At 34.1% G+C, this 20,467-nt stretch overlaps 1 protein-coding gene across 2 annotated transcripts in view; it reads right to left on the bottom strand.

Moving 5' to 3' along the window:
* Positions 1 to 1,921: 1,921 nt before the first annotated feature.
* Positions 1,922 to 20,467, bottom strand: part of LOC144970596 (mitochondria-eating protein-like) — a 28,068-nt gene continuing 9,522 nt past the window's right edge. Inside the window, exons 2-12 of one of the 2 annotated variants that reach the window (XM_078910383.1) lie at positions 19,978 to 20,083; positions 18,179 to 18,413; positions 17,772 to 17,867; positions 16,816 to 17,001; positions 13,402 to 13,533; positions 8,870 to 9,068; positions 7,969 to 8,127; positions 7,318 to 7,493; positions 6,301 to 6,427; positions 5,322 to 5,483; positions 1,922 to 3,643 (exon numbers count right to left, since the gene is read on the bottom strand). In XM_078910383.1, the coding sequence (XP_078766509.1) occupies positions 5,325 to 5,483; positions 6,301 to 6,427; positions 7,318 to 7,493; positions 7,969 to 8,127; positions 8,870 to 9,068; positions 13,402 to 13,533; positions 16,816 to 17,001; positions 17,772 to 17,867; positions 18,179 to 18,413; positions 19,978 to 20,083 (1,575 nt within the window). In that variant the 3' untranslated portion in view covers positions 1,922 to 3,643; positions 5,322 to 5,324. The remainder of the gene's footprint in view (positions 3,644 to 5,321; positions 5,484 to 6,300; positions 6,428 to 7,317; positions 7,494 to 7,968; positions 8,128 to 8,869; positions 9,069 to 13,401; positions 13,534 to 16,815; positions 17,002 to 17,771; positions 17,868 to 18,178; positions 18,414 to 19,977; positions 20,084 to 20,467) is intronic. The other variant, XM_078910384.1, reaches the window with a different exon arrangement.

Genomic DNA, 20,467 nt, shown 5'->3' on the forward strand with positions numbered 1-20,467 from the left:
TGGGGCTAGCTGCCTGTAGTCACTGACAAACTGGCGGCATTTCTTGACTTTGAAAAGGCTTTTGATAGCGTTCGAGACAGTCTATGGAAGATACTTAGTCATGATGGTATCCCACAGAAGATGGTTAATCTCATTCAGTTTGGTATGACAATCGCTTTCGGATCGGAAGGACCTGGGTTTGAGTCCCACTCTGAGCGATGCATTAGTTGAGTCCTTGGAAAGGCTCTTTACTCACATTCTCCCACCATTCTCATGTGTAAAATGAGTACTTGGCGGTTAACAGCATTGTCTCTGACGAAAAAAAAATTGTAATATCGTCTAACAGGCGTCATGTCTTGTCCTACAAGTTAATTGTTACTGTATAATAGGGATCGCTTGTAAAAGCGCTTTGAGCACCTTTAATGGATATTGTGCTATATCAAAACTCAAGTTTATTTTTACTGTAATGGGTCCATGCATTCATGGCAGGCTCCCCAACCAGATAATGCAAGGATATACCAATTTTGAACAAAAGGCCCTGGGGTTGGTGTTGATATGCCTGGAGCAGATGTATAAGTGGAGATCTTCCACTGCCCATATTAAAGATAAAGTTTTATATTAAACTGCCAGATGACACATATTACAACTTGTTATGGCTCACATCCACAGGATCTGATCAGACCCCCTATCAGGATCGCCTTTCAATGACCAATGGAAACCAGCTTGTAAACGGACCCAAAATTATTGCTTGTAAAAAAAAAAGGGAGAGAGAGGTTGAAATGAAATTCTATAATAAATTTATTGACAAAGTCAACCTGCGAACCCTTGATGGTTCCAGTGAATGTGTGCTGACCTTTAGCCTACGAGTACAAAGATTACACATGTGTTTGTGACTAAAATTAGAATAGAAGATAGGTCAAGCCAGTAATTATTTATCTGTAGTATGTCATTATAGGGTCTAATAAACACGATACAGTGTTCATGCATAACCTTCGTTAACCTATAGCCTGACACTAAGACTTGTCTTTTGACGTCATTTATAGATAAACTGTCGTTAGTAGGACTCAAGGAAACAAATAATCCCATCGGTTGAACTATTGAATGCAATTCATCATTTGTATTCTTTTGTGGTCATAGACTTAATAATAATAATAATAATAATAATAATAATAATAATAATAATAATAATAATAATAATAATAATAATAATGTAAATCATTTATATCGCGCTATTCCATATACAAACAGCTCTCGGCGCCTTTTCAATACAAACATCAAAGCTACAATAACAGGTCATACACAAAACATTCTCAAGACGTTCATATCATGAAAAATAATCCATAAACGGAAACTGGTTCTAATCCATCAAATATTTCCTAACAAAATAACTTGTCTTTTGACGTAATGTTTTGGTCAGTGTCAGGCTACGAGTTTACAAAGGCTACGATTCATGTCATTTGATCTATAACAGGGAGACAAATAAACAAACTGAACACAATTCACAATCAATCAACTATATGTGCAGACACACATTGTGGTTCATAATAAATGAATGAACCTGACCCCTCACATGTTATAAGAAACACACTCAAGTGATCTACACGGAGAAAATAAATAAATGCTTATAATACTAGTCTTTCATGACAAGATAACTCATTTTCACACCTTGGACAGGACAAACTTCGATGTGTCACAACAATTAATTAAAAAAGTGCAAAGATGATAAGGTGAAAAATTTTGAAAACAAGAAATTAAAAAGTATAAAAAACAATAGGATTAAAATGATGGCATACAGCCGTGTCGGCAAGATGTGTTAATTGTAAAATCCTACGACTGCTTGAAAAATAAATAAAAGAAACATGCCAACCAGACACAATAGGAAAAAAATGTAAACAAATTTCATACGTCTGTGACGACGTCATCACTTCACTCAATCCAACTGTAAAATGTTAAATGTTTATTTGTTAAATGTTTTACAGTACAATAAATAGTTTACAGTAAAATAAATGTCATATTAAATTCTATTATATCAGGTTTTAATGATCTGACTACTTAATGAGGCAAAATACGAATAAAATAAAACAATCCACCAACTAGATGAGACAGACAGTCAAATATAACATGAAACGGTGAGGAAAAAAAAGGAAAATAACAGCAGTAACAACAACAACGACAGCATAATCAACAACATCACCAAATACGACAACAAAAACAAAGACAAGATTATCAACAACAACATCAAAGACGACTACAAACAACAACAACAATGATGACGACGACGATGATGATGATAACGACAACAATAACACAACAGTTAAGAGACAAGAATAGATCAAATTCTAAAATAATCTATCCATTGTATCACAGTCAAGAGTAAAGGAAAAAATTTTTAAATTGGTAAAGAATCACAGATATATAGGAAAATGCGATTGAAATATATAAAAACATATATTGAAGGTAAAATGTTTTATCAATGGTACAATTCTAATTTGTTTATAAATTTATCTTATTTTTATAAAACTGAAAATAATAACTCTTGTTCCCAACATGTTTGCAGACATTTGATTATCACATCGAAGTAGGACACAAAATTAATCATTTATCAAATAAGAAGAGAATAAAAGAAAAACAAAACAAAAGCAATATAGATAAGCACACAGACGAAAAAAATAAAATAAATAAAGAATGAAAAGAAAATTAAAACCTACTGCATCAAAAAAAAAAACAAAAAAAAGTTGAGACAGGATTTGGAGGCACTGATTTTAGTTCCAGGCCTTCGTGAACATTTTTATATCACAGGAGTCAGACAAAATTGTCTACATCATCCAACCAAAATATTTGGGTTGGATTTGGGACGAAACAGGAATAGTGTGGGTGTGTGCATCACAGATTTTATCACAAAGAAATATCGCAGAGTTTTAAACAACAAACTGTAGAAATAATGATAACAACAAAACAAATGTAAATATAATATAAAAAAAAAAAGTCACGGATGATTGTGTTCCAAGTCACAAAAAAATGTTGGTTCCAAATTTGACAAGACAAGATATGTCAATTGATTACTCTATAATAAACTAGCATTAAATCTACGAAATATGAATTACATAAAATGGACGGAAAGCTGATATCTTATTAAGTTAACGTGATGGGATTTTGTTATCATTTAAATACCCTCCCCCAATGGATGGTACCAGATTTAATGTGGTAGGAATTTGATGCTCATATACCCTTGTTGTCCCAAACTGTCACTCATCTCAGATGGTAAGCAATTGATTTCTTGGGCGGTAATCAATATTGGAAAATGACCTAAATCAGACACTTCAATCATGACGTCACTCATATATATAATACCAAATACCCCAACAAGAGTTACCTCACTAATAATGGTGTTATTTATATAATATTCAATACGTACATCTACCACAGAATACATTCAACTCGTTGTACAATGTGTGAAAAACATCCCATAATTTCTTCTTTCACCTATAGAGTATCCATACCAAGGAAATCTCTGAAAGAAAACTACACATTAATGGGGAGATAATATTCTAATGAGTCCCTTTATACCGACCCCGCCCCCCCCCCCCACCCCCTCCCCTAACTCATCTCCCTTAATTCTCCAGACTGTTGTGGTAAGGAAAGCAGCTTCTGGTGAAGGCATCACCTGTTGAAAAACCAGGAAGAGTAAAAAATAATTAATAAAGCAATGTGAGGTTGAAGATTCAAAATCAGCTCGTCATAGAAAGACAGACAGTTGCGGTCAAATTGAGACAAATACATTTTTGATTCAATAAAACGGCTGGATACAGAATTTAAAAAAAAACAAAAACTTGGAAATGAAATAAATCCTAATGGAAATCGGAACCTTTCTAAGAGAAACATATGTGACGTGCCATGTCAATCTGGTATTGTGTTGGAATGAACTGGATGAAGAACATTGAGTCTAAAGTCAAAATGACAGAATGAGTACATTCTAAGTTTTTTAAAGGTAAAGGAAAAGAACTCGGTCTCTGCGATGAAAGCATTTATTTTAGTATATTATTTTACTACTATACATTGTCATGGTATCAAAATTATCCCTGATTTGTGATTTAAAGGGTAAAACACACGACGTACGAGTAGGGTTAACTCAGATTAAACAGAGTTAAACTGACATGGAGGTTTTTTGCAAAAAAAATTCCTAAATTCTGCAAGCTAAAACAGCAAAATTTGAAAAAAAAATTTCAGTTAATTTTCCTAAAAACCCATACTTATTTCATGAAAGGGAAAGGTATTTGTTTGTTTTTAAGGGTTTCACAGTGCTTGCAAAAAAAGTAAGGTCATCTCAGCGCCAGTAAAAAAGAAGAAAATGGGAGAGTAAAAAAGAAACTACTCTTGATTAATTGTCTTTCATGTTCTACACGAGCTATCAAATTAAAAGAAAAAAAAAATCGTCTTTTGTTTTTTTCTTTTGCCTTCTTAAAAAAATATTATTATTGGTTTTCTTTTTTTGTTTTTCTTTTTTGTTTTTTTTTTTTTCTTTGCAAAATCTCAAAAATTTGCAAAAATTTTCACCAAAAAATTGCAGATTTTGCGGTCGCAAGCGATTAAAAAAACTGCCATGCCAGGTTAAACTTTAAGTTGCATTTTCACCATCAGGTTCATCTTGCCCTACAAATACTATTTTGAGACAATTGGCCACATAATTTTTAAAAAGTCCTTCAAAGCCATTCGGCTGATGGAATGGGGAGTTTATCCCGGTTTCTATAGCGTGAAATGGACAATAGCAATTGCTTGCTATCCTTTGGATAGGATCCTAGTATATCGCAAGTGCTTTCCACCAAATCCAACAGACTCAGCTACCTATTCATTGCTGGGTGAACAGATGGGTCAGAAAAAAAATCTCAATTGCACCCGGGATCGATCACGGTCCCTTTGCGTGTGAAGCGAATGCTCTACCAACTGAACTATCGGGACCCCCACATATCATGAGAAAATTCAGGTTATTTGTCAGAGAGTCACATTTTCTACCAACCAAGATATCTCAGTTGTAACGACAGATTGAACATTGAATTCATATCAGAAGATGAGAATATTGATAGATGTCATAATTGTATCATTTCTCAATGACAACAAGAGACCTTAGAGAGGGAAAAAAAATTTCTTCTTAATAATAATAACAATAATAATAATAATAATAATAATAATAATAATAATAATAATAATAATAATAATAATAACAAATAATAATAATAATAATAATAATAATAATAATAACAATAATATTATTAATAATAATAAATCTTCATTGTCACCCGTCACGGAGACAAAAAGCGCTAAAATCTTTATAAAAAAAGTTTTACCTCCTAGCTGAATCTGGCATGTCTAGATGGAGACAGGGACCGCCTCAAGGGGCTTGGTGATCGGCTCCTAAACCGTCTGGGGCTCCGAGCACGGAGCACAGGTGACAGGGCTCTCACAGGGCTGGCAGATCGGGCAGGGCTCCTGGAACGTCTGGGAGAACCCTGGATGGAGAAGTAATGTGTAAAATGGAGTTGAAAAAAGGAAAACCAGGACAAGTTGTTACAGTGAATGACAGAAACTCAGTCAGGTTGTGAAAAGGTTTGAACTGAGATATTGCCAAGTTTAGTTACAAGGTCAAATTTGTTATCCAAAATGAATTCTTTTCATAAACGATTAAATAAACTCTTTTTGTACATCTTCCGGAAATATCAAAGCTTAATTTCATTTCTAAATATTTTTTTACTGCTATTCAAGTTGAAAAAGTATGAAATTTGAAAAAAAGTTGCTGGATACCTTACCCTTACATCTGACAATAACTTCATGAAAAATCACCTGATTTATTTTAAATAAAGATTAAAATGCTCTGGGAAGCATATTCTTTCATAAATTGCCAAAAAAAAAAAAAATTGCAAATCCAAAATGTTCACCTTTCGACTGATTATGTCATGCACTGACACATTAAGTGAATGCTAACTTAACTGTTAGAAGTTGTTGACTGTAAAAAGTATTTTAAAAAGAACATAAATTGGACAAAGAACAAAATACTTCATCAGCAAAGTCAGGCATACAACTCCTCTCATGCAAACAAAAAATAAACAATTAGAGATGGTAATGTGATAGATGGAATTTTGAAAATTGGGAGAAGAGGTCTCTATATCATCGTTGAAGTAGATGATTTTTGTCTACAGTGAAAAATGACGTTAAAGGATTTTTGATCTAAATGAAAAATTACACTCTTTCAAAGCTGTTTTTTTTTTTTTTAAAGTTCTCCATTCAGTATTCCCAAAAACACTCCAATTAAGAACATGAAATCTTTACCAAGGAAGCTCCTCGTAGTGTCATAGCCTCTCCCTTGACCAGAACTCTGACTCCCTGGACAAGACATGGCCAGATGTGATGGTTCACCAGAGGGGCTGTGTACTCCGAGTCATAACTACGTCTGTACCTGGAAGTGACAAGCACAATTATAAAGGTGAACCATTTTGATGTCGATACAACCGTGGCTTCTTCCATTTAGCTAAATCTTTTGTAAAGAATCAGAAAGACCGAAGGGCTAGAGCTCAGGTGGTCGCTGGTTCTGATAAGTAAGTAAGTAAGTAAATAATAAGAGTAAAATATGGTCAATATTCTCTTTCAGGGGAAAAAAACCCAGAATTGCAAATTATTGAAAATATAATAATCGTCCCTTTATTATTTTCATCATGAATGACAAGGAAACTATTGAGCATCCCTTTAATTAGGCGATTTTGTATAACAGGAATGTAGCATTAGCTGCAAAACATATAGTCTTGTAACAAGTTCAAGTTCAAGTGGTGTTTAGTATGGTCATTGAGTGGATAAGTGAAAAATCACAAACAATAATTTCAAACAGGATCTGTGTTCTTGGTAAGGCAATTTAAATAATTCCCCCACTCAACTCAGGTATGACAGAGTACCTCTAAGAACAGTGACAATAATGTAAGATTGCACTATATATTCATTTCATTAACTTTTATGAGTAGAACAGCATTTTTATGGGTCAAAATTTTTGGATTAAATTTGTGTGAAGTTATTGCAAATGTTTCTGCTTGATGCTTAAAATAAATTTTTTTAAAACCAAACTAACAGAAAAAAAAAATCCTTTTAGAAAAAGACTAATTTGAGGTTAATCTCCATTTTTGTTAAATTAAGCCTCATCACATTTAAGAGAATTTGTTTCAATGAAATTGTTGTTTCTATTAGATGGTTGATATGCACCTCCACCCTCTCCTTCTAAAAAGAGTAATTTACACAATTTACAAAAGTCTGTTCAGTTAAAAAAAACAATAGAATAATAATGAAAGGTTAAATGTTTACTTGGTGTCATCAAAGAGTTCAGCATCTGTGGCCACAGCGATGTCCAGTGGATGGGCAAGGGCACTCATCTGCCAGGCCAGCTTGACCGCTTCACGGATGAATGGCTGGCAAACAGCAAAGCTGGTCTCAGGGGGAAGGAAGATCTTGGGGTTTCGGTTCAATGCACGAATCACATCCTGTCAAGTTTTAAGTGCAAATAAAATTGACGCCTTTGATTCTATAATTCATATCACTAATTGTTATGTGACATTTGACATGAGTCAATTTCCACATTTCTAGTTGTTTCAACCTTACCCCAGTTAACTCTAGTGCACAATAAATTTTTCTGAAGTTTCCTCTCAGATATTTAGACTTACATTAGATCAAAAATTACTCTTATAAAGTGTATCCTTAGATGTCGAAATTATTAACTAATTTAATTGGACAAAAATACATTGAATAAACTACAAAGGCGAGAAAACGATTTCTTCCCATTTAAAACTTCTTTTTTTACACTGGCAAACAAGGTACAAAAATAATAAATAAAAGAAAATCATTACAAAAATCAGATGGGTTTACAGAAAACAAAAAATGCCACAAATCAAAACTGAAATTGAATCAAGACAGACTCAGACATGTCTGAGAAAACAAAAAAAAAAATCATTGACATACCGAAACCATGCCTGGAAGGTCATAGAGGTCAATGTTCCTATTGATGTAATCCTGGACAGCTTCCTCTAGGGTGTCTGGGCCATAGTGGGTCTTGGCCAGGTTTGCTCTAGTCTTCATCTTGAACTGACGGAACTCCAACTTGGCCACATTGTAGGCGTCCTGTCAGAAAAACAGATTGACTATGAAATCAAAAATAATATAAAATTCCCTTTATTTATCCCATAGGGGAAATTTGTCTTTTGGTCTATTCCAAGGGAAGACTGGTATAACCCAGGCATCAGCTGCAGTACAGTGAGGTGACTTGCTTAAGGCCACACAGTGCAGCAGCGGGTGATCAAACTTGGTGCTTTCAGGTATGAAGCAAAGACTGTGCAGCTGAGCCATGTTACCCCTATATATCGCATAGTAAAACTCTTCTGTGAGGTGTAATGAATTGTAGTTTAAATACCATATTATATTTGTGACTTGAAAACCTATAATATTGGACTGTCAAATAAATAATGGGGTTTATTAAATTAAATTCCAGTGTCTACGGATCTGCCATGGTCACTTATTGCAAACATTAAATGTACATGAAATTATCAAAACTTCCTATAAACCGTATTAAATGATTAATTGTTTTTATCAGGTCGATTAGAATTTAAAGAATATTAGGCTGCTGTAATGCAGGTCCAAAAATATGATTATTTTCTGTTCCATCGTTTTCAAGACCCTGAACATTGACAGCCCTGGCTATAGTAAAGACATTTATGTCCCTAAAGGAAGTGTGAGATTGAAAATTGGTCATAATTTGTTGGGTTTTTTTTAATGAAATCAAAAACATAGTAAGGCAGTGACAACAAAAACAAGGCCCATAACTCTGACTAAATATGATTTCAAGAAACAATGATTATATCCCTACCTGCATGATGGCAAAGACGATTCTCTGATTGTTCTCGTGATCATCAGAATACCGTCGAAGTGTGTCCATACAGGTCAGTCTGTCCTGGGCAAACATATCGTTGAATCTGGCAGTTAGGTTCTGTTGTCGGATACGCTGGATGGAGTCATCAATGGACAGAGGGGAAGTTGGTCCTGGGATGTATCGGTGGTACAGGGTGCTGGCCATGGGAAGGTGAGAAGATTGAGATATTATTGATTGCATAATGATTGGTAGGAAAATTCATAAATGTCTATAGTTGAAGTCAGTAAAAAAAAAAAAATTGTACATAATAATATTCTAACTGCATTGTTTTCATGTAAATGTCAGATGTTAGTAATAATTAAATACTAGGGGAATAAAAGGTTGTCCATGTCAAATATCCAACTGAACTAATTACTAGCTTATGAGGAGTTAAGAGATAACGAGCACAGTCAAGCAACTGTAGACTGTTACTAAAAATAAGATGAAGATTAAGTCAGTTAGTTGTAATTCCTATTTACAAATGAAACTCTTCCGAAGATCGTTTTGTTCTATCACGATAATACACATGAGAGCATTGTATAATCCCAATACATTTGCATTAATGATTGTGTGCATTTGTCTAATTCAAGAAAACTATCATACTAGCAATAATTGTATTGAGGAGCGACTGTGAATGGCACTGGATTAGATGAAAATATTGATATCAAAAAAGCTTATATTAGTGTGCAGAAATTCAATTGTGACTTTGACTTGAAATTCTGTGTATAAAAACCGTGAGAAAAGACAGATGCCAGTAATGAAATTATGAAGTGTCATAATAAAATGTCTGTGTAATATATTTTAGGAAAATACAACATTCAATCCTATCAAACAAAAAGATGTGTTGAATTAGGCATGAATTGTCTTTTGAATACTGTAAAAGCTAAAATCCTTATTGTCTTCTTATTCACCTTTAAAATGGTTATTATGTATTTTTTATTGCTTTGATAAATAAAAAAACACAAACATGTATTGTACAATAGGTACTCATTTATCTCTACTCAAAGACTATCAAATACAAAGTTTTGTCCCATTTCCATTACGTAACATAAGACACATCACAACACCACGATGGCCTAAGGCAATAGTGAGTGAACACGGTGTACACACAATACTTTGTGTAGACAAGTGATAGTTCTACATCCCTCTAATTCAATATTTTTAAACGTCTAAATCATTAGTGATAACCCAAGTCCATAAACGTCTTTATGATGATCATAAGTCCTATTTTTCTTTTAAATCAGCTATATATAGCTAATTAGTTAAATTGTGTGTATTTTTTTATTTTTTTTGTTAATCGCATATTTTTATGATAAAGATAATTTAATCCAGAAGTTTGTTTTTTAAAAAAATGTTTCATGTCTTATCCACTAAGTTTTATAATTTTTTATTCAACCCATTATCTAAGTTTGCAAGATGATGTAAAAGGAAAATTGGTTTGCAAGCGTAAGGACAGGATAGTTAATGTGCTTTGGTATCTTAATCTGAAATCAACAAATGCCTTTTATTTTTCAAATTAATGTTTAAATCTCATGGACACAATAAAAACGTTATTTCTTCTTCTGCACCTCAAAATAATATGTTAGAATGATCCAAAAACAACCTTACAAATAATAACAATGACACTGACGTGCAAAGAGTCATATGGTCAATGCAGCATTCTTTTTCTTTAAACAACTTCAGCTTTTACATACCGTGATATCCACTAAATAAGCTCAAAGCGCTTTACAAGAGGGGCCCAAGCAAAAAACAATGCTTAACATGTAGGACAAGACATCCTGCCTGTAAGGCAATTACATTTTTTTTTCGATAAAGACAAAGCTGTTTCCAGCCCAGTAATAATTTTACACCCTATTTACGATGACAGAGTAAAGAGCTTTTTCCAAGGACTCCACTTTGTGCTGCCAACCTGGGAGTAAAACCAGAGACTTGCAAGTCCAAAAGGCGAGTAAGACCACAAAGCCGCACATAAACACACACACACACACACACAGAAACTCAGACATATATATATATATATATCAAAACATAACTTCTATCATAAATCTATTACAGGCAAGCAAAGTGGTTCATTTAAGTATGAACAGAGCGATAAGACAAGAGAAAAATAAAGCGTGGAACAGGAGGCTGGGCAGGGGGATGAAGTTGGAGCCTGGATGTGATTAATGTTTCAACACTGCGATGATATGAAAAACTTTTCAATGATAACATTTCGGGTGTGAACCCTTGGTTAGCACATAGTTAAATTTACTTGTATGAATCTCACCATAAAATAACACTTGGTGTTGTTTAATTTATGTCTTAACAAGGGTTTGTTTACCCAAAACATTTCAGAACACGTTTTACTGTAACTCCAATAGATAAAAAAAATAGTTGAGCTTTTATATAGCGCAGTATCCACTAAACGTGCTCAAAGCGCTTTACAGGGCACCAACAGCAACACTTATCATGTAGGATGAAACATGACGCCTTTGAGGCGATATTACATTTTTTTCCGACAGGGACAACGCTGTCAATGGACGAGTAATCATTTTACACCTGAGTATAGTGAGAGAATGTGAGTAAAGAGCCTTTTCCAAGGACTCAACTATGCGCTGAGCGAGGCTTGAACTCAGGACCATCCGATCTGAAAGCGAGTGTCATACCACAAGACCACATACCCACACATAGCCAATCATGTTAAAATTTACCCCTTTCCACAAATTATTTAGATGACAAGCAAAGCAATAAATATTGAGTTGGTAAGACAAAGATATTTTGTTTGTTTGTTGCTGTAGGTCTCTTCCAACACAATTGAGGTTATATGAGAGACCGCTGAAACAAAAAAACAAGCAATCTATCAAAAATAATACAAATGTAAATCAAAATCATAACCTAAAGATATCATAAGCTAAATTATAAATAACCAAGAACAAACAGGCAGAATATTTACAGAAAAAAAAAATCCCCTGTCAAAAATACAATCACAAACCAAAGAAGCAGGATAGGCTAGTAAAGAGAAGAAGAAACCACATCACTATCGGATCGTACACCCATGCGAACATCATAGGTATATGATTCAAGGGTGATGCTCCCATCCAACCACCCGCTAAGACAAAGATACACAGAATGAAAGCAGTAAGATGATTTAATCTTTCCCTATTCCTCGCATCATATTCTAGTTTGTATTTGCTTACTCTATCCCTCTTAGGGAGTGAGTATAATAAAATATACTGCCCCCATTATGGGGTGCCTGTGTTCTTTTGGTTATGCAAAGAGATATAAAAAAATGGGAAGAGCAACTTGGTTTGACGTCAATCATTGTAAGAGGGATAGAGGAAGAAATCAAAAACCTTGATGTGGTGATAAGAATAAAGAAGTCTGGAATCATTAGATGATACAATCAATATCACCAATTGTTATAAATGTGTTTGTTAGTGTAAACAATGTTACAGCACGGTGCAATGGTGTCCATTATTAGTGTCAACAATGCAACAGTATGGTGCACCAGTGTCCATTGTTAGTGTCATCAATGTTATAGTTATAGCATGGTGCAACAGTGCCCATTGTTAGTGTCAACACATATTATGGTGTGTTATGATTGCCTGAAGCTATGGGCTGAAGACGTATTGAACAAAACTGATTATAACAGCTTGAACAATATGCAAAATAGAAAGAATGTCTCAGGCTCTAATCCTACTTCATCCAATAACAGAAACAACATTTAATTGTAATAATTTGAAAAAAAGAGAAACATTACCATGTCCCGATTGTAGACGGCAACGATTAATTATTCACAATATAAGGAAAGTATATATTATTGTTTTGTTGTTGGATGAGGAATGATTAGAGCCCAAAATGTTCCATGATATTGACGATGCTGTAGGAATTTTCTGACCAAAATTTTAACGATATATGTGACATACAATCTCAATTCAGTATTAAGTTGCACAATGAAGAAAATAGAATTTGAGGTCTAACTATGAAGTCTCAGTTGAATCGTTGTCTTTTTAATCTTTATGTTGTGGATAATTAATATCATTTCTTAAATTTACAATACTTAAATTTCAGTTCAATTGCATGTGTACTTCACCCTCACATGGAGGTCCCAACTGCTCAGTGGAAGAGCACTAGCCTAACAAGTAAAGGGACCAGTATTGATCCCAAGTGAATCACATATTTTTCTTTGACCATTCCTCTCTCTTTTCCACCCAGCAGTAATTGGGTGGCTGGGTCTGTTAGATCTAGTTGAAAGTATCCTGCAGTAGACTAAAGTCCTATTCAAAGGGTAGAAAGCAATAGCTACCGCCCATGTAACGCAACAGAAACTGGGATAAACTAAAACCTTGGGCCTTATGGGTCGATATAACTTCTTTGTTCAAACACGATACCAGATTGAAGTTGTAGGTCACATTTTTGTGGTGAATTTTTAGCATAAACTGAAAAAGAAATAAAACGTGTGCAGTGAATGTTTGGCATGACGCAATCCCATGAGCCTCTCCAATACTCACAGCCCATCAGAATTCTCCTCCAACTCTTTCCTCAGGTTTTCAATCTTACGATCATAGTCGGCTTTTTGTACAGACACCCGCGCCGCCCTGAGTACAGCCAGGTCGTCTTTGGGGTCGGGGGAATATGAGGCACTGGGCAGGGAGGGGAAAGGTGAAGGGTGAAGGATGGGGTCAGAGGTGAAGGGTGAGTGTTAATCGAGTAAACTAATGTTATGTTTGTGAGAGGTTACAGACTCAGTCCATGCTATTTAGTTGGTGCAAGTTTTACCAAAAAAAAAAACAAACAACTTCATCTATCCCCCCCCCCCCCCCCCCCCCAAATATTCTTGTCTTCTCACATTTGTAGTTCTATACAAATTTCAAATTACAGCAAAACTTAGGAAGCACCTGCAGTAGGAAGTTTTGTATTCAAACTACAAAAGTGTAAAAATCTTCAATACACTCCTAAGACAATTTCAAATTTCTTATTTAAGACTGAAAAACATCAGTTTTTAAACATTTTGTTTATCTCTCTTGTCCTCTGTCTTGCATTGCAAGTCTGATAACCAAATGCAATTTTATGGGCTTGTCATAACATTGTAGTAATAGAGTCCAGTCACGTTTCTCCAATCTGAACATCTCCGCTCCCAGCATTTTGTCTGGATTACATAGATATCTGGATAGTGGAATCAGTCCTTAAAGTGTACAAATGAGACAACGACAAAAACAATTGAGCTTTTATATAGCGCAATATCCACTAAAAGTGCTCAAAGCGCTTTACAAGGGGTCCCTGGCCAACAGCAACATGCAACATGTAAGACGGGACATGATGCCTGTTAGGCGATATTACAATTTTTTCGGACAGAGACAACGCTGTCAACAGTCAGGTACTCATTTTACACCTGAGCACGGTGAGAGAATGTGAGTAAAGAGCCTTTTCCAAGGACTCAACTATGCGCCGAGCGAGGCTCGAACCCAGGACCTTCTGATCCGAATGCGAGTGTCATACCGCAAGACCACATAGCCGCAAGAATGAGAACAAATCTGCCCCCAGGCATCCTGTCCGGATAATGGAGACATCTGGACTGTGGTGTTCCAGATTATAGAGAGGCATAGTTAAGTCCTTGACTCTTTACTCACATTCTCTCACCATAGTCAGGTGTGAAATGAGTACCTGACCGTTAACAGCGTTGTCTCTGTCCATAAAAAAAAATAAATATCGCCCAACAGGCGTCATGTCTCATTCTACATGTTATGTGTTGTTGTTGGCTAGGGACCCCTTGTAAACCGCTTTGAGCATGTTTAGTGGATATTGCGCAATATAAAAGCTCAAGTTTTTGGGGCTTTTTTTTTTGTTTGTTTGTTTTTTTAATAGAGACGTGACTGTATTTGAGAGTACTTCTTTCACAATTATGATACCGTAACAATTTTGGGCTATCAGACTCGTAAATCAGAAAACAACAGCTGAAGTGGATGCATGACAGTTTGACTTCATAAATTATTTATTTGTGTGACTTAAGTGACAATATGTGCCAACATATTTTTTTTGCACGCCATTGAACTTAAATTCTCCCGTTTTAGTTTTTGTTTGTTTGGTTGATTATATTTTCTTTTAGGGGCTGGAGATGTCAGTTTAACATATAGGCCAGAAGTGTGCAGGTTAGAATATCACAACACAGAGTTGTTGTTTTTTTACAAAGAATAGAAGACTCTCCTCAAAACGGCATCTTTAGATAAATTCTTACTTTCAACAACAATTAAAAATATTCAGGGTTGCCAGGTGGCCAGAGGTCCTCGTGGCCAATTTCGACTTCAAAAGTGGCAAAATAGAACCTCGCGTGTTGTGACCCATTTGAAAGACTAATCGGGAATAGAAACACGAATCTCTCCGTAACTCATTTTGGCCACACACGTGGCCATCTGGCAGCCCTGATATTGGTTTCTCAAGTTTTATCAAAAGAATGGAGGACAGATCTTAGCAAAAAGATTATAAACAGCACAGAAAAACATCATGTCATCTTTGATTGATATAATATGATTTACTATAGACTAATATGCTTCTAATATATTTTATGGCCACTAGCATATGAACTTTAGCCTATGACCTAATAATGTCAATATTTCAAGCGTTTTACAAAAGCTTTCTTTTACTGGGGTCAAGATAAAAAAAGACAAAAGACAAAGCAAGGAAAAAGAATAAATGAATAAAATTCATTGGTAGAGTAAATGTATAGTTCATATCCCTACCACAGATTTTATTATTTTAAAGCCGTACTACTCAATTTCTCAATGACTTTTAGATGAGCTAAAAGGAATCCTAACATTTCTTAAAGTCCATAACAGCTAAGGATTGAAAACGAACTTTGAACTTTTTTATGATTTTCACAACAAATTGACCAGCCTTTATTTTAAAAGAAGTACAATCAATTCTCTCCAATCCGAACACCCCAATTCCCAGCTTTTGTCTAGATGACAGACATCTGGATAGTGGAATCAGCCCCTGAAGTTTGCAAATAAAGAAGAAAAAAAATCTACCCCCAGGTAATTTGTTCGGATAATGGAGATATCCAGATTAAAGAGATGTGACTGTATGATAATGTTGTGTATAAATTTGTACAAAAACGAATGAAATTTTTAAAATGTAAAATGACAAATTTTGGTAAAATGGAATTCATCCAAATCATAGTTGTAATGTATGAAGAATATTCAAAACACAGGGTAATAAATTTGGTAGCATGTGGCAGGTGACAAGGAATAGCAGGGAAGAACACACTGGTTGACGTTTTGACGTTATACAGAGGAACACACAGGCACAGGGTGATGTGTTGAATTGAGGTGAAAGTGTTTTACTACGACTGTTTTGCATTGAAAGTTTTAAAACCTTTCATCGATAGCTGGATGTTTCACTTGGAAAGCCTTGCAAATTCAATTGTAATTCTTTATCAAACATTAAAAATAGCAAAGTCTACAGTTTTGGTCTTGCAAAATAAATATGTCAATATCTTGTTAAATGTAAATTGACATATTACAATATGAAATGAGACTTACAGATAAAACCATCTGTAAAATTATCTAGAACTAAGCTTTAACAGAAAAGTAATTTAAATACTGAAAGAATTCCAGATTCTTATAACTGTTTTGACACACTTCATAATTTTATTCTACACTTTCTCTCCCCATTTGTTTTGCTTTACTCAATTTGACTCACTTATCATCCTATATAAAAGGAATATATCTATCATTATTGATTGATGGAAAATGAGAAAGAAAGATTACATTGATATTATCGAGGCACAGACATAGATTCAGCATTTTGGTGTAGAGTGAAGGAAATATGGAACCATATTTCAAATTTGGGAAATAAAATTTAATCAGAAGACAAGTGAAGAAGGCAGGATATAAAAGAGAAAACACGTTCAAATGGCTAGCACTCACTCCAGTTTGTCTTCAAGTTTGCTTCTGATGGACTCAATTGGCTTCTCTGGTGTCCGTAGCAACACATCACGTCTGACGCTGAGCAGGGCAATGTCATCACGCAGACGTTGTACCTCGTCTGTGTAGTTTGATAATAGACCTGCCTTGGATTTCAGGGATCGAATCTCATCCTCTGCAGCTGCAAGTCTATTGAATTTTTTAAAATAAAAAATTGGTCAATATCATTGGGTAAAATACATATTGGATTGTATTATTATTAAGGAAAAACAGTCTCAAAATTTGTCTCATACGGAAGAGATTGTTTGAAGAGAATGAGCTTAAAGTTGAAGAGAATGAGCTTAAAGAATTTACAAATCAAAGACAGGCAAACACTAAAATGGTTTCACTAGCAGCAGTCTAAGAAGAGACACAAGCCAACAGCAACACTTAACACGTAGAGCAAGAATGAGGGATGTAAGGTGCTATTGCTATTATAACATTTATTTTTCGACAGATACAACGCTGCTACCTGCCAGTCTTTCATTTTACACCCATGTACAGTTTGAGAATATGACAGAAAATGAAGTGAGTAGAAAAGAGCCAGAAGACAATAGATAAAAACAATTTTGCGGTGATGGGGATTCGAACCCGGGACATTGCTGGTGCGACAACTCCACCTGACTGTGAGAGGGACGCTATGCAATCGACGCCATCCACCTTCAAATTTTCATCAACCACAGCAGTACTTTAATGAAAGAACTACAGGTCCGAAAGTCAGCATCATACCACAACACCAAAAAGTCGCATATTAAGAATGCACTGATTATTTTAGAATAAAATAAATTAGAAATAATATTTCCACAGAAAATGGAGGAAAACAAATGAATCAAGCGTAGGAAATCAAATGTAAATCTTATTTTACTGGAAATTGACTACATCATACTAAATAAATAAAAAACGGAAGTATTTCCACTGACTTTCGTTTAAGGTCATTGACCTCCAGCTCAGAAAACATCTTGTCACTGCTGGATACTCGCATACTTCGGTCCAATTCCAGTTTGGTCTCCGAGAGTCTGGGGAAATTTTTAAAGGGAATATTAAGCTGCAAGAAGCAGTCAACTGGGGAAAATTTTAAAACAAAAATAAACATAACAGCTTCAAAATAAAAACAAATGTTTTGGGTTCTAAGCCTTTCGAAAGCAACTTTGTTATTAACAAACAATTTTGTTATCAGAATTACAAATTTTGAGTTTATCAAAACAGGAAATATTTTTTTCTCTTTAAATAACAATCGATGAGTTTTGAGGTCAAAAGTTTAGACAAAAACATTCCAAACAAACAAACAAACTAAAAAATGTAATGAATTTCCAAATAGATTACGAACTCATCCTTCAAATCCTCATTCTCAGTGCGAGCATTCTGGAGTTCAATGTCGAGGTCATCTAAAGACTTCTCGTACATTTCCTGCAGGTCAGATAATTCTCTGTCTTTGGCAGCGGCTTCGGCCAGGACACTCAGTGTGGTGTCAGCTGTGACGGCCCCTCCAGCTGTGAAGAAGTTCTGGCCCAAGAATGGGAGGAGTCGAGATTTGATGATGCTGGCACCTCCATACATTCCACCTGGGGATGAATTAGAAATTATAGCATTGTATCTCTTTCTCTACCCATGTCTTTCTCTCCATATCTTTCATTCTTTTTAAACATCTCCTTCTTCTTTTAAATTTAAACGTCTCATTATAAATCGACATGGAGATCAAATCAAGATTGGTAAAATCAAAATAAAACTAAAGAGATGGGATAAAAAATTTCACTTCTATGGATTGTATTCTTTTGTTTCGTTATCGCATTATAACAACAAGATGAACGGTCGAAGCGCAAATAATATTTTCATCACTTTTGAAAGAAGAATATCTTTCTGTCAGGATTTCTTTTCACATGTTACTTTGACAGAATACTCTCCTGATCTGCTTTCATAAATCACAAATAAAATAATCATTTGAAGCAGACTTGAGCTGAGAATTCAGATTGGCATGACCGTGATGAGGAGAGAAACTGACTGATAACTGACAACAGTTGTTACAAAATAAAAATATTTGACTAGTGTAATACAGTGAATAAAATTTTTAAAACATGAATGTATGAAACAGTTCCATGGTTCATTTCTTTCACCTCAAAACCAAATTTTCACCTTGCGCAGCACATGTTGCCTGTTAGGTATAGTAATGGTGATAATGTAAATAAATTGAAACATGTGGTGTCTTAGTTTTCAAAGGGGGGCCCTAATTGGCACAACAGGGTGTCCGGATTGGAACACAGGGTGTCCAGATTAGGACAAGTGACTAGGGCCTATATATCAAGCGCAAACACACAAATAAAATGTGAAAATGGACAAGTATTGTATCTAAAACTTTAGATGAATGGTGTTTGCAACATATGCAACAGTTATTTCCACAATACTCTCAGTGTGTGGCCAATAGAAGTCATTGATCTGAGAATGCAGTTTTGGGGGTCCGAATTGGAACACCCCACCATATCTTTAAATATTCTTTTTAATTTAATTTTTTTTTTACCCTATTAAAATTCAATTATTTAATTTTATCGAAATTTGTAGGGCTTTACCTATTAAAACTCGTAGAATTATGAAATTTTGGAACCAATTTCAGAACTTCATGATCATCTCTTAAGTTATTAAAACTTATTGAAAATGAAAGTCGATAGCCAGACTACATTATCTTAAGGATGTTGAAATGTTATTTAATCCTTGTGAGGGAAAAGTGTTAACTATAGCAGCTGCTATTTTTATCTCCTAAAAATAACGACTTTGTAAATGTTCAAGTGGGCAGGTCTGGGCCTTGCACATTGTATGAAACTGATCTCGTGTTCTCTCTATTCTTTACAAATATAATAAAAATTCAATTCAAAGGTTTATTTTAGGCAATTGCCAATATGAACCATGCATTTACAGATAATTTCAAATCAATACAGGTAAAAGGAAACTACCAAAATAATTAAATAGATAAATAAATAAATAAATAAATAAATAAATAAATAAATAAATAAATAAATTTGAATATAATCAATGAATAGGCAGAGAAAAAATATAGATAAATAAGTAAATAACTAAATAAATAAATATATAACCATAACTTGACCATAATAATATATAAACACATGAAAAACAAACCTTCCTGAGCACAAAGGCTGAGTAGTTTGAACAGCTGACCCTGAACTTTGGCATTGAGCTCAATGATCTCACAACATCTGGCTGTGTTTTGGTCACATGTGTTGAGCTGGTGATATAAATTAAATAGATTGGAACATTTTGTTGAAGGACAATTTTTTTGTTTACATAATAATAATAATAATAATAATAATAATAATAAATAATAATAATAATAATAAATATAATAATAATAATGATAATAATAATAATAATAATTATTATTATTATTATTATTATTATTATTATTATTATTATTATTATTATTATTATTATATAATAATAATAATAATAATAATAATAATAATAATAATAATAAAAATAAAATAATAATAATAATAATAACAATAATAATAATAATAATAATAATAATAATAATAATAATAATAATAATAATAATAATAATAATAATAATAATAATAAAGGAAGGGGCGGGGGGGGGGTGGAAATATAA

Source organism: Berghia stephanieae, chromosome 4 (genome assembly GCF_034508935.2).
Source record: "Berghia stephanieae isolate SIO BIC M18660-M18661 chromosome 4, UCSD_Bste_1.3, whole genome shotgun sequence".
NCBI lineage: Eukaryota > Metazoa > Mollusca > Gastropoda > Nudibranchia > Aeolidiidae > Berghia > Berghia stephanieae.